Source organism: Marmota marmota, unplaced genomic scaffold (genome assembly GCF_001458135.2).
Source record: "Marmota marmota marmota unplaced genomic scaffold, marMar, whole genome shotgun sequence".
NCBI lineage: Eukaryota > Metazoa > Chordata > Mammalia > Rodentia > Sciuridae > Marmota > Marmota marmota.
This window is the reverse complement of record NW_025999853.1, coordinates 36,927,607-36,940,904: the sequence shown is the minus strand read 5'-3', so window position 1 is coordinate 36,940,904 and position 13,298 is coordinate 36,927,607. Positions and strand designations below refer to the sequence as shown.

At 35.9% G+C, this 13,298-nt stretch overlaps 1 protein-coding gene across 1 annotated transcript in view; it reads right to left on the bottom strand.

Moving 5' to 3' along the window:
• Positions 1-13,298, bottom strand: part of Ptprr (protein tyrosine phosphatase receptor type R) — a 256,407-nt gene that overhangs the window by 24,517 nt on the left and 218,592 nt on the right. The window contains exons 8-9 of the mRNA XM_048808281.1: positions 9,710-9,789; positions 9,147-9,284 (exon numbers count right to left, since the gene is read on the bottom strand). Of these exons, the coding sequence (XP_048664238.1) occupies positions 9,147-9,284; positions 9,710-9,789 (218 nt within the window). The remainder of the gene's footprint in view (positions 1-9,146; positions 9,285-9,709; positions 9,790-13,298) is intronic.

The following is a 13,298-nucleotide window of genomic DNA, read 5'->3' as shown; positions in this document are numbered from 1 at the left end:
GATAGAATGGATGAGATTGTCTAAAATTATTATAGTTACTCTTGTTTCCAGCACTCCAGCCAAACATTATTAATTGGCCAGTGATTTCATATAAAAGTATTTTCACCAATATTTTGTCATTTAGTCCCTTCCACAATCCTTTGAGGTACGTAGAGCGGGTAGTAGGTATTACTGTATTTCAAATCCCTTTATACCTGAGGAAACTGAAGCTCAAGTGTTTTGGGTCTCTGGGCAAACTCCTTCTGGAGCTGAGATCCTCTGGGAAACCACCACTTTATAAATTCTACTTTCCATCTTGGTTTCCACATGGACTCTTAACCAAGCTTACTTAAAGACAGCGTCAACTGAAGCCCACGGTCCCCTCTATAACATGCTGATGTCCAGGAACGCACAAGCTCTTGGTTCATTTTTATTGGACCTTCTATTTCTGCCACCAGTTTGGGGACTGTATGTTTACTAAGCAGTATTTAAACCGAAACCTCTTTGTGGCAGCTGTTCTCATTATTGAAGCCTGGTAATTTAATTAAATATTATGTAAATCAGTGAAGTAGGGGAGCGTGTTGGAGCTCAGAAAACACCATCCCAAGGTAGGCACTTTGTGTGTTTCAACTCAGGTAACTAGAGGGCTTCAGAAGTGTCCTTAGAAGTGACTAAGGTCTCTTGCCCGCCTGACTCCTCTTGTCTTTCTCCTCCAAGATGAGTCATAGACATCAGAGTTTCTGTTCTTCAAGGCAGTTCATAGAAACGAGAACCTCCCCTCCTCCAAAGCAAACCGTAAAACTGGAAGCCTTGCCTTTCTGTGTAGGAGCTGGCAATCAAAAATTCTCTGACCTATCTCATACTTATTTATTTTGTGTCTTATTTATTGTATTTCTTCTTCTTCATTTACAAATGTCATTAAAGGTGGGATTTTTGCTGGTTTTGTCAATAAAGATGAAATCTAAAGAGTAGATTATAGGACCCTTGTTCCAGAGGGGTTTTGCCCCATATCTGGGAGGAAGGAGCCATACACAGAAAGGACAAGAAGTATCTCCCCAACTCTCATTAGATTATACCCTTTTGTCCAATCACATTTCTATATAGCTGTCCCTTCTTTATCAAACCTAAGCATGAAAATAGAATTTTCCGTGGGTCTTCAGGCCTTCATTTCCAAAAACTCCCACGTCATATAAGGCTTTGATAAAATAAATTTGCTATATTTTTATGTTGTTAAACTGCCTTCTGTTATAGGAGTGTCAGCTGTGACCCTTATTATGGGAAGGGAAAAAGGGAAAGTATCACAACTTTCTACTTCTAAGGTTTAAAAAAAAGTTTTATAAGATTACTACACGGGTTGAATATATTTTTAATTGGGAAAAAAGTGAATCAGTAAAGAAAACTATAGTCAAATCAGGTAAAGTTGTGACAACATTAAAGTTCATGTAAAGTTTAAAAACCTAATTATGATTTCTGCATTTATATTTTGTCACTAGGTTCTCTATGTTTTCACTCACTTTAAAGAAATGTGAAATTTCAATGATATATAAAGGGTATGATATACACAAGCTATATGATTTAGGATTCTAGCTTTAGAATAACAGTCAAACAAAAAGGACAGAGTCTTATAATTAAAAATGAGGTTTTTTTTTTTTTTTTTCAGTACAAGGGATGGAACCCAGGGCTTCCCTTTGTGCTAATATTAGCATAGTAGTTTCTAATGTACAAAGTAATCAAGATGTAAAATATTACTTAATCCCCTCCAATATCTTTTCAAGGTTAAGAAGCCATGTTTTCCCTACTTTTCAGAAGGTGAGTTTGAGAACCAAGACTCCCACCAAGTTCTGACATTAACCTTCAGTGGGTTATTGCTGGGCAATAGTCACATCTTTGACTTCTCTTCCCACCACTTTTTCCCTTGTACATTTGGCTTCAGCCACTCTGGCCTCCTTGCCGGTCCTCAACACACAAGGAGATTCCATGTCACTGGTTGTGGCTTCTGCCTTATGCTGGATCTGTGCCTGACTAATTCTTTACCATGTTTCATTCAAAGATGCCCATAGTCACCACTTAATTTGATATTACATACTGCCTCCCATCTCCCTTACCTTCCCCTATGCTTACATTTTTCCCCTATAGTATCAGTGATAATAAACATATTTGATATATAGTATATTATATGCAGTATACATGCTGCATATAATAATGTACCAATATCACTGTATATAACTATATAATATTTATTTATTTTGTGTCTTATTTATTGTATTTCCTCCTCTTCATCTACAAATGTCATAAAGAGTGGGATTTTTGCTGGTTTTGTCAATAAAGATATAGTCTAAATGTTTACACTAGTGTTTGATGGTAGATGATAAATATTTGTTAAGAGTGAAGTGCTGTACACAAACATGTATAACTTTGGATGTTTTATAAGAGGAACTGTGAATGGACGTCATTGAGATTAGCTGGAGAGTTTCAGATACTGAAGATGATATACAATTAGATGTATATTAGGAATATGTTCTTTCTACAGTTCCTATGATTTGGTCAAGGAATTCCACTTCTATAAATATATCTTAAAGAAACAGAGATCCAGACCAAAAAGTGCAAATAATCTAAGAATCTATTAATATATAAATGAATACATATATTTTATTATATCCACACAATGAAATTCTAGTTTTTTAAAAATAATGTTTTGATGAATTATCAACATGAAGGATGCTCATAATATAATATTAAAAAGCCGAATATACAAGAGAATACAAATCCCCTTTTTATTCTTTTTACATCAATTATGTATCTTCCCACAACTTCAACCACCACCTGTCTGATCTCTATCTCTTACCTACACATTTCTCCAGAGCTCCAAACCCTTATTTCTACCTATTTAATTGACTTTACCATCCCAAAGTCTCCAGAACCCTCAAACTTTATACTTGAAAAATGAACCTCATTTTTTTTCCCTCTCACATATCTCCCTTGTTCCCATGTAGAGTCATGACATCAACCACCCACTCAGCCTCCAACACCCAAATCCTGAAGTCAAACTGTCCTTTACATCTCTCATATTCAGTCAAGAACTAAGCCCTGTGGCTTCTACTCTCTCTTGCTGAGAGTACTGAGGAAAATTCCTTTTCCTCAGTACTCTCAGCCACTGCCTTACTTTTGCACCCCATTATTTCTTACCTGGGAGTTGCTACAACTTCCCAACATACTTCCCCTTGCTTTTTTTTTTTTAAATCAAAATCACACGTCCTGCTCCCAATTATATCCCTGCTATACAAATTGCATTATTTCACTCTCCTTCAAAAACATCTTCAGGGGTGCCCAGCTGCCTATATAATGAAGTCTAAAGTTTTTTTTTTTAGCATAGTCCTCTATTCAATGCGACTTACTTTTCCAGTCTCATTTCCCTTCACTCCTTACTAAGTCACATGTGCTCAAATCACACCAAACTGCTCAACTCATGCCCGCTCTGTGGCTTCTTGGATGCTTTTGTATGTGTTGTTTCTCTGGACTGTGGTTTCCCCTTGGTCACTTACTCTCCAGACCCAAAGGCATCGTGTAAACTCTTTGGCCAAATAAATATAACTAAAGTGATTATTTTCTGTAATTTTATAAGATACAGATGAGAACGAAATGAAAGAAGGAAAAAGTTAAAATAGGATTCCTTTATGTGGCTTTTCTAGGTGAAATTGTTTGCAATGCCTGAATAAGTAAGTCAGTAGGTAAAATGGAGTCTGTGGTTCTTATGTCACATAGCTTAACTAAGATGAAAGACGAATGCAAAAATAATGAGAGAATGTGGCTGCATTATATACTCGAGAGAAGTATTATTAAGCCAAATCACTAAGTAATCTCCTCACTTTGTGAAAGATAAATTTGGTGTCTTACTGTTCTTTGAGAGCAATAGTAGGTTGTTTGCCTTCCAAAGTTTTGCGGTTATTTTATTTTTTTTGTCCTCTATGATGGAATCATGAATAAGTGCCTGGATTTTGAAATCAAATAAACCTGGATTAAAATTTGAATTCCAACACTCACTAACTTTGAAGCTTTAAGTAAAATGACTTAATCTCTCCAAGTTTCAGTGTTCTTATCTACAGTGTAGAAATGTAAAAACTACTTTGTAGAGTTAGAGTGAGAAGTAACTGAATTTATGTATGACTGTTTAGTACAGATATTCAATAGATGGTAGAGGCTAAAAATACCTTCCATAGTATGTGTATTATGCTCAACATTTACACAGAAGGGGAGTGCTGAGCAGCAAGCCATGTTCAGAGGTAGTCCAAGGACGCTGGTTCCCTGGATGTGCACAAACACTACTTGTCATTCTGGAGTTGATCTAGTTCCAGTTTTATATACTTTGTTCACTCTATCTTCTCCAGTAATAGAATATTTCATGTATAAAGAATTTGAATATTGTGTTTTAATATTTCTTTATTTCAAAAGGAATTCCCTTCTTGTTGAGATTTATCTAAATGAGGGAACTCAAGTTTACAAGCAACTAAATCTTTTTAATTACAACATCAGAACTAATTTTTTACCCTTATTTTTTTCACCTTTGCTTATCCTCATTTTATAAAAAGTGAGAAATAGAATATTGGGATTTTGGAATAAAAGATGGCAATTACTCATTCATTTATTCACTAGAAAGTAGAAAGGTTCATAAAAACACAAAGCGTGGGAACTTCTAAAGATAACTCCACCTCCATATTTTTTGGAGGAAATGATTTTTGTCTCTTCCAAACAATGACGCTTAACACAAAAGAAAGTTGGCACATTTTCGGTAAACAGCATTTTCCTGGTAGTGCAAAATCTACTGTGCATTCCTTTCAAGCCAGACTTTTCAGTATCATTTGATCTGTAAAACATCAAAGTTTCCTCTAGGGAATTGTATTTACATCTTTAGAGAGTTTGGACCAAAAGGAATTTTCATCTTTATTTAAAGCTATCTTTATAAAATCAAACATATTTCTTGCAATGTTTTGGATTATGCCTGGCTACAGGGGGAAGAAAAGTAGCAGATCACACATGGAAGATGTACAATGACACGTTTGATACTGATATTCCTAATAAGTATATCTCAAATATTGAAAAAGAAAAGAGGCTCAAAATAGGAAAAACCAACCATCCACTTCTCCATATATGAATTAGGCAGTGGAAGAAAAAAATAAAAATCTCAGCTACCCTTTAGTGTGGGAATTATTTTAAAAAGGTATTCTAGCCTTTACAGGTCCACTTGGCTTTCCTACAGAGACTGAAATCTGAGAACATAACCAACAGGTTAGGTCCAATAGGATTGTTGCCCTTGAAGGAAGGAGATGGATTCCATTCCTTTGCAGGCTCAGAATGGAGAGCTCTGAGCATCCTTGGTGAGTGGACTGTGCATATCATGCGTTTTTGCCACAGACAGCAGTTCTGGTTGGATGACAATGCTAGTCTTGGAGCTGGAGAAGAGCAATCATTTGCTGGTGCTTGGCATACTCCTAATTGCTCATGTTAAATTTATTTTAAAATGTCACATACTATGTACCCTCTAAGGAATGCTTTCAGACTAACAATCTTAGCCTCTGTCCTGATAAAACCCTACTTCAAGAACAAGTTAAAGCATTGAAAGTGTATTTCTGAGATTTTCTATGAGTGAACAAACATAGAATGCATCACAAATTAAAGTATTAAATGCTCATGAGCACAAAAGCCATAACCTAACTTATGGCTACTAAAAACCATTAGGTAATCCTTGTGAGATATTGTTTCACATATGCCTTGCCACACATTAATCCTTAATAAATAAGCAATTTTGGCAACTAAGTACTGTTTTCTGTGGAAAATATGATCTAATTGTTTAAAAACATTTACATATTCATATTTCCAAATGATTAAATAGATTAAGGTACTTTTCTTATACTTATTTTGTTTCTGTATATTTTTTTGCCATACTGGGGATTAAACTCAGGGGTGCTCTACCACTGAGCTACATCCTCAGCCCTTTTATTTTGTTTTGAGACAGGGTCTCATCAAGTTGCTGAGGCTGACCTTGAACATGTCATCCTCCTACCTCAGCCCATATAGGTATATGCCACCATGCCTGGCTATGATTTTATTTTTAATAGAAGAAATAGAATTTTAATTTTAACATTTCTGTGTCCTCTTGTAGACAGACTGTAACTACATTTATCAATTTTGTAAACTCTGGTATTTTATTGGCAAGTTATTTATACATATTTAGCATGATTACCAATTTATTTGGATTTATTTCTAGCCTACAATTTGTAAAAACTTATCTTGATTTTTCTATATTCCTTTTTCTTTTTTTTTAGTTAATTTTAAAAATTCTATCTGTTTCCTCTTCTGCCAGATTGGAAATTATGCATTCTACTTCCATTCTTTTAGTACGTAGAAAATTTAACATGCACATTTATCTTAAAGTCTAATCTTAGTTTGTATTTCTGCCCTTTTCATGACTAACATAGAAATATTTTAACTCTCTTCATGCTTTATTATTATTGTCCAGTACTTTAATTCTACCTTAATTCTTTCATTTCTTTTCTTGCTATTATTTATTATATTTGACTCTTCTTTTCTGGATTAAATCTCTTTACAATTTGGTAAGATCCTATTGGTATTAAATTCTTTCATTTTTTGGTTGTTTGAAATGTTTACTTTTACCCTCATCCCTGTATGATAGATCTGCTGGGTTTAGGGTTTAGAGTCTCCCCATCCCCCAATCCTTTCTAGGTATTATTCTACTGATTTTTGGCCCTATTGTATTTTTGTGTTGTTGTTGTTTGTTTGTTTTGAGAAGTCTTTTGCTAGTTAATCTGATTGTTAACATCATCTCTTTGGTGTTTTCCACAGATGTGTCTAGCTGTGGACTTAGGTTTACTTATCTAGCCTTGAATTTATTGTGCCTTTCAAATTTGAAGCCCATGTCTTTCAATGACTTGGAAAATATGTAGCCATCTTTTAAAAAATATTTCTTTTCCTCACATTGTTTTTTCTTCTAAGTCATCCATTAAACATTTCATGGGGGCATTTAAATACTATTCTTCATGTCACTTCAGCTCTCTTGGTTTTAGCCATTTTGATCTTTCAGGTAATCTCATCAGTTCTATCTTCTAATTCTCTAATTACTGATCTATGTCTACCTTTATAAACCTGCCTGGTAATCTTTTTTAATTTTAATGTCTACATATTATTTCTTCATTTTAATGTCTATATATTTATTTCTAATACTTTTTAGTTTGATTATAAATATTCTTAGTCTTTTTTTGATAATGATTTGTTCTTTTGTTGACTACTTTATAGTTTGTATGCTAAATTATTTTTAAAATCCTACATCCATAAGTTTTTGTTATTTTAATTTCTTATGGATCTGTTTGTACTATTGGTTGCTTTCCCTATTTTTCCTTATCATATTTATTTAATTGTATGTCTTATAATTTTGATTTGCGCATTTACATTTGACTGAGTGTTTTTCTGGAAATTCTGTGAGGCCTATATGGAGATTGTGTGCATTTGGAAATTATTGCCGCTGTTTCTATAAAGAGTAGTTTTCTACCATCTTGATACTTCACTTAGGTTAATTACCCTATCTGGCAATTTCTGATTTTAAAATTCTTGGGTTTCTCACCTTCAAATACTTAAGAGCATTTTTTTATCCTACAAGGAGGACAGATTTAGACAAATTAATTTCCTATTACATTCCTTTTTAGAAGGCAGGTTTGTTTTTGAGGTTTACTTTTTTATTTTTAAGTATATCCCCTATGGATGTTCACTTTATGGAAGGTCTCAGTTTCAACTTCTGGTTCTTGCAAGCCCAGGATTTGTGTCTAGTATTTATTAAAACACAAGTAATACTTAATTCTCTGGTCTTATGCTTTTACTAAATTTTTGAGCACCAAAATTTCCTTTCCTTTCTTTTTTACAAGCTCCAAACATGTTGTTTCACATTTTACCCAGTGTAACTGGTTTTGTGGTGGAAGGTTTTTCAGGTTATATAGGTCTGCTGTATTTCATAAATTCTATGGATGTCCATGTGGATGTATGCCTACAAAGAATATACCTTTTAAACTTGAAGAATCTTCCGTCACAAAGTTAAAATACTATGTATTTTAAACAACTGTGCAGGAATTGTCAGTGACTTAATATGTTGTCAGGGTTGTATTGTATGTGAAACAGCTGAGAATATTAGGAGTTATTTTTTATCATACCAACTGAGGCTCTCGTATCAGATTCACACAGAAGTGTGTTTATTAGTAAGCCATATATTAATTAAGTGTATAACTTTGTATATTGGCCAAAAACATACATATTTTCCCAGTATAATCAGAAAAATGTGTCATCTATTATAGTAAAAATGGGGAAAAAAACAGCAAACTTTTTAAAGCTTACAAATAGCTGTTTTTCTGAGCCTGGGTTCTTTCAATTAGTAGCAGGATTCTACCATTGTCAAGAGTTACAATTCACCGAAAGGGCATAAGGAAAAGCTCAGTTTTCCGAAATTCTTATTGTTATGGAGAAGTCCTGGTATAATAATTTCAAGAAGAAAATGTTGACTAAAATCAAAATATGAATTACCCCAATAAGATGTCCTAAAATATAAGTAATACCTAGGAGAGTAGACTTCAGGAATCATTCAATGTCCTTACTGAGACTATGGGTACAAATGAGATGTGTGCACGCTAAGTATATTGACTTGTCTGAAGGAAAACTGTCACACATAGACCAATACCAATTACCATTTTTCAGAAGTATAAAGTGACCTAACCTTTTGAAAATTTCCATCTTAACCCATTAACTTCTAATTCTATAAATATTTCCACAAAATTGACACAAGAGCACTAAAATAGGTTGGAAATCAAAATCAAGAATTTATATATTTGACTATATTAACTAATATTATTATATAATAAGAATATCAATAGTAATTTAATATTGTTTAATATTAACATTAAGTGATTTATATAGTTATATTGAATATTATATAATTTTGTTATATATTATATAACTTTATTTAAGTTTTTAATATGTGTTTCACATCTGGGACAATGGGACAAAGTAGGTTAAATCTACCTGTCAGAGGTACATGGTGATTTTACTTACACAAAACCTCTTCCCTAGCACTAGAACGTGCATAACATCCAGAACTTGGCTAAAGATCATACCTCATTTTTTTCTTTGAGTTTTGTGATCATAACAATCACAGGGCTGTCTTCCTGCCAAATCATCTGCCAGAAGTCATTCACAGTGTTGATCATGGGACCCTGCGTGGCAATGAACGCTTTCTCCTTGCCACTGTAGCCCTAGTTGGAGTAAAGAGACAAACATATTGTCTTTTAAGTGGATGCCTTGCAGTGAACGTTTAGGGGAAAGATCTTTGGCTGTGCTGGTCCAAAGGCAACATGGTTGCAAGAGCTTCATCGATTCTAGCACCATGATGCATGTGGCTGTTTTCCTAGCAAGTTCAGCAGGGCATTTGGTACTAAGGGTTGTAATGCTCCATCCTCACCAGAGCACCTGTGTGGAGACCGTAGTCAGGGACTAAAAGGAGGACTCATTGTGGAGGATTCAAACAGGGTTGACAAACTACAACAAACAGATACCCTTGTTAGCAACCAATTGAAATCAAACTCTTGAGAGGGGAAGAAAAGCAAAACTAAACCTAAAATCAATAATTCAAAGTATGTCAACATGCTCACCAGAAAGAAATTTCTATTTATTTACTTACCCTAATATAATTAGCATTGATGTAGGTGCTCAGTGAATCAGTTACATTCTTTGGCCTTAAACACACTCTGCTGTGGGGATCTAATGGAGAAAACAAGAAAAAAATACATTAAATAAATATACTCTTTTAAAATTTCTTAAAACACCTATAACCTGCAAGTGGCACACCTGTTAACTTATACACTGATTGTCTCGCATGTGCCAGTGTTAGCCCTTTATACATGTTGTGTTCATCTCTTGAGCCATCAATGTTTACTGAGGGACCTTTGGGCCCATCTTATATTTGCTACTGACATAAATCTTGTCCATGAGGAAGAGATGATGAGTTTATACTTCATGTCATTTTTCATGGGCTTTTGATACTTGACCCCATCTCTCATGTATATCCCTCTCATTTTCTTGGCATTTGGAATTTGAACCAGGTTTCGGTCTTCCTATTTTTCTTCTATTCCTTCAGAGGTGAATCATTTCTTCATATTTCATGATCTCATCTTCCCTGGACCCTCGGGGCTCAACCTGGCTTTGCTTCATGAGCTTGGACCCTGGCCAGAACCCCTGATTTCCTGAGATAGACAAGCTATTTCACTATGTGCCGGACACTGTCTATCAGTGTGGGGATGGAGGGTAGAGAAAACCAACAAAAGAGGGAGCTTTTAAAGAGAAACACAATTCATTTCAGTGAGTTCCCAGTCTGTTCATAAAATTGCCAACAGCCTGTGCTGATTACCTAATGGATGTCAGAGTCTGTTCACAATACTTTACAGGTGTGATGTTGTTTAGTCTTCATAAGTCATTCATAAAAATATCTAAATTGAAACCCCCATCTTTCAAATAGCAAACAAACAGAGAAGTTAAATCACTTGTCCAAGAGTACACAGTCAGGAAGAAAGTAATGGAGTCCGGCTCTGAACGTCTGCTATCTACTCTAGAGCATCCTTAGTGACTATGCCATGTTGCTTCCCTAATGTTGGCAGCCACACAAACTGATAATTACATTCCACATGTTACATCCTAGGAGTTGCCTAGTTTCTTCCTGAAATAATAGAAAATTCAGTGCTTTTCAGCATCCCTTCTCAGTGGAAGGTGGTGTAAAAACTGGGCTGCAGCAAGGAAGCACCCCGCCTTCTATACGCATATCCTGAAGTAAGACAGTCTGGGTGTAAGACAAGGAGACAATCTCTTTTATTCACAGGCCAAGCTGAGAAAATCATAGATAAAGTGAGGTAGGGAGAACTAGAGGAAGAAAGTTGCGTAGAATACGTGTGAGTGGGAATCAGAGGTAATTGAAAATGTAACAAATCTGGCACAACCAACATAGATTTAATATTTATTATTTAAATTTATATTACATTTAGCTTCACATATAATTGCTATTAAAGATAATAAAAGCTATAACTGGTTTTTTAAAAAAAGACAAGTCAGCCCATAAGATTAGGAGTGGTGTGGTGTGAAAATACAGCCACAAATTCTTTGACACTCTGTCTATAAAAAAGTAGAGTCCCGTTCACATTCCCTAAAGTGTGGGCAGAAATGAATGACTCGCATATAATGAATGGAATGTGACAAAGTTGACAGAGCTACCCAGGTCCTAAAGGATATACCACTTCCTCTTTGCTTTCTTTCTTGGGTTGTTTGCCCTGGAGGAAGCTGTCTTGTCTTGAGGGAGCCCAAGTAGCCAAACAGCACAGCCAAAATGAGGGAGCCATCATGGAAGGAGATCCTTTAGCGCAAGTCACGCCTTCAGCTGACTGCACCCCTGCTCAAGGTCTCAACAGAAACTTCACACATGATCCTGTACCAGAACTATCCAACCAAGCCAATTCCTGATGCATGGAAACTGTGAAATGTTTATTGCTTTAAGCCACTAAATTTCAAGATAATTTGTTATATAGCAGGTAATAGGTAATATGAGGAAAAATAAGGAGGCCATCAACAAACACTGGGGTGACAATACCATGGTTATCATTGTACTCACTGTGGGCTGAATGTATGCCAGAGAGAGAGCAGCTATCATCCTTTTATGCATTCTGTCACCTAATTATCATGGCTTTATAAAGTAGATACTATTAACATTCTCTTTATCTAGATTAGTTAATGGAAGCATAGAAGGGTTAGGTAACTCACCCGAGGTCATGTAGCTCAGAAGAAGTAAAACAGAGAATGAACCCATGTTATCAAAGTCAGAGCCATAAAGGCCATTATCAAAGGTGATGTTGAAAATATAAAGCTAAATTTCACTCATCAGTCCATAGGGTGTTTGAAATGAAGACATATCTTAGAAGTAATAGGAGCTTCTATTCAGGGATGGATAAAACGGATTTGATCTCTAAAATATCTGGTTTTAGGAAGAGAAGCCCCAATTCTGCTTGAAATTACAGCATGGCACGTGAAGACCAAAATGCTGATTGGATAAGGCACAGGTATAACAGCTCCTGGTCCTGTCAGATGTAAGCAATCACAATCCAGGAGATGTCAATCAATCCTAGAAATCAGTGGGAACACCTCTTGGTAATGCCATGCTTCATAGTAGCTGGACTTCTTTCTTCTTCATCTAAAACACATTGCACAAGTTCCTGGTGTGTTCTTTTGGATGATCTAAAGGAAAAAGGATGACTACAGGGTACTATGAGGACTTGATAAGGACTAGTTGAGTCAGGATAGTCCACAAGGGACTGTGGACTGGGCTCAGCAACATGGAGCTCTCTCTTGGGATGGGGGCTTCCAGCTTTTATTTGAATTCCTCCTGAAGGGTTGTGTTGGGGAATATGATCCTGAAGCAGACTACCCTCCTTAGAGCAGAGAATGGGCCCTGGCAATGTTTCCTAAGTTAGCTTATCACCTGGAGCCCTCACAGTGCAGGTTCTAGGAGTCAGAAGCTGGCACCTGTCACTCAAATACACCTCATTTCCTCCAGATCTGGTGAAGTCGTGGCAGCTCTCTATATTTCCTACAACAGCAGTAGCAGGGTACCTTCATGTGCACAGGCCATTTTCCATAAAGAGCTTGTGCCTGACTTTGTTTTCATGATGTTTTATCCATTTTTTTAAAAAAAGCATATCCTCCAAATATAAGCTTTAGTTCCTAGCCCCTCATCCCCATCTAAATTTATTCTTGTTGGTAAAACCTCTTGGTCTGAATAAAATTTACCAAGTCCTTCATAATGTCAAAGGGCTTGTGGTAGGCAGCTCTTTTGTTCTCTCATCTTTCCCCTTCCCTTGCCCTACCAAATTTCTTTGAATTCCTGTGAGCTGCATTTTAACATTCAGAGTGAAATGATTCCGTTTTTCTTTGCATATCTTTTGTCAACCATATGGATCAAAATTCTTTACATAATATAAAATTAGAAACAATCCGAAAGAGAAGCCACAGTGGAGCAAACAGCAGGATTCACTGAACATACTCCATTAATGATAGCAGAGAGGAGGGGACCTGACTGGGAGCTTTTGACTGTGCAGTCCCCTTAAACATCTTTCTGAGTGAGCATGTGTGGGGCCATCTGGCATTTCTGCTGTCATCAGCTGGAACACACAACAGCATTCATAGCTCACATACACACATGCAAGCGCGTGCACGCGCGCACCCCCACCCCC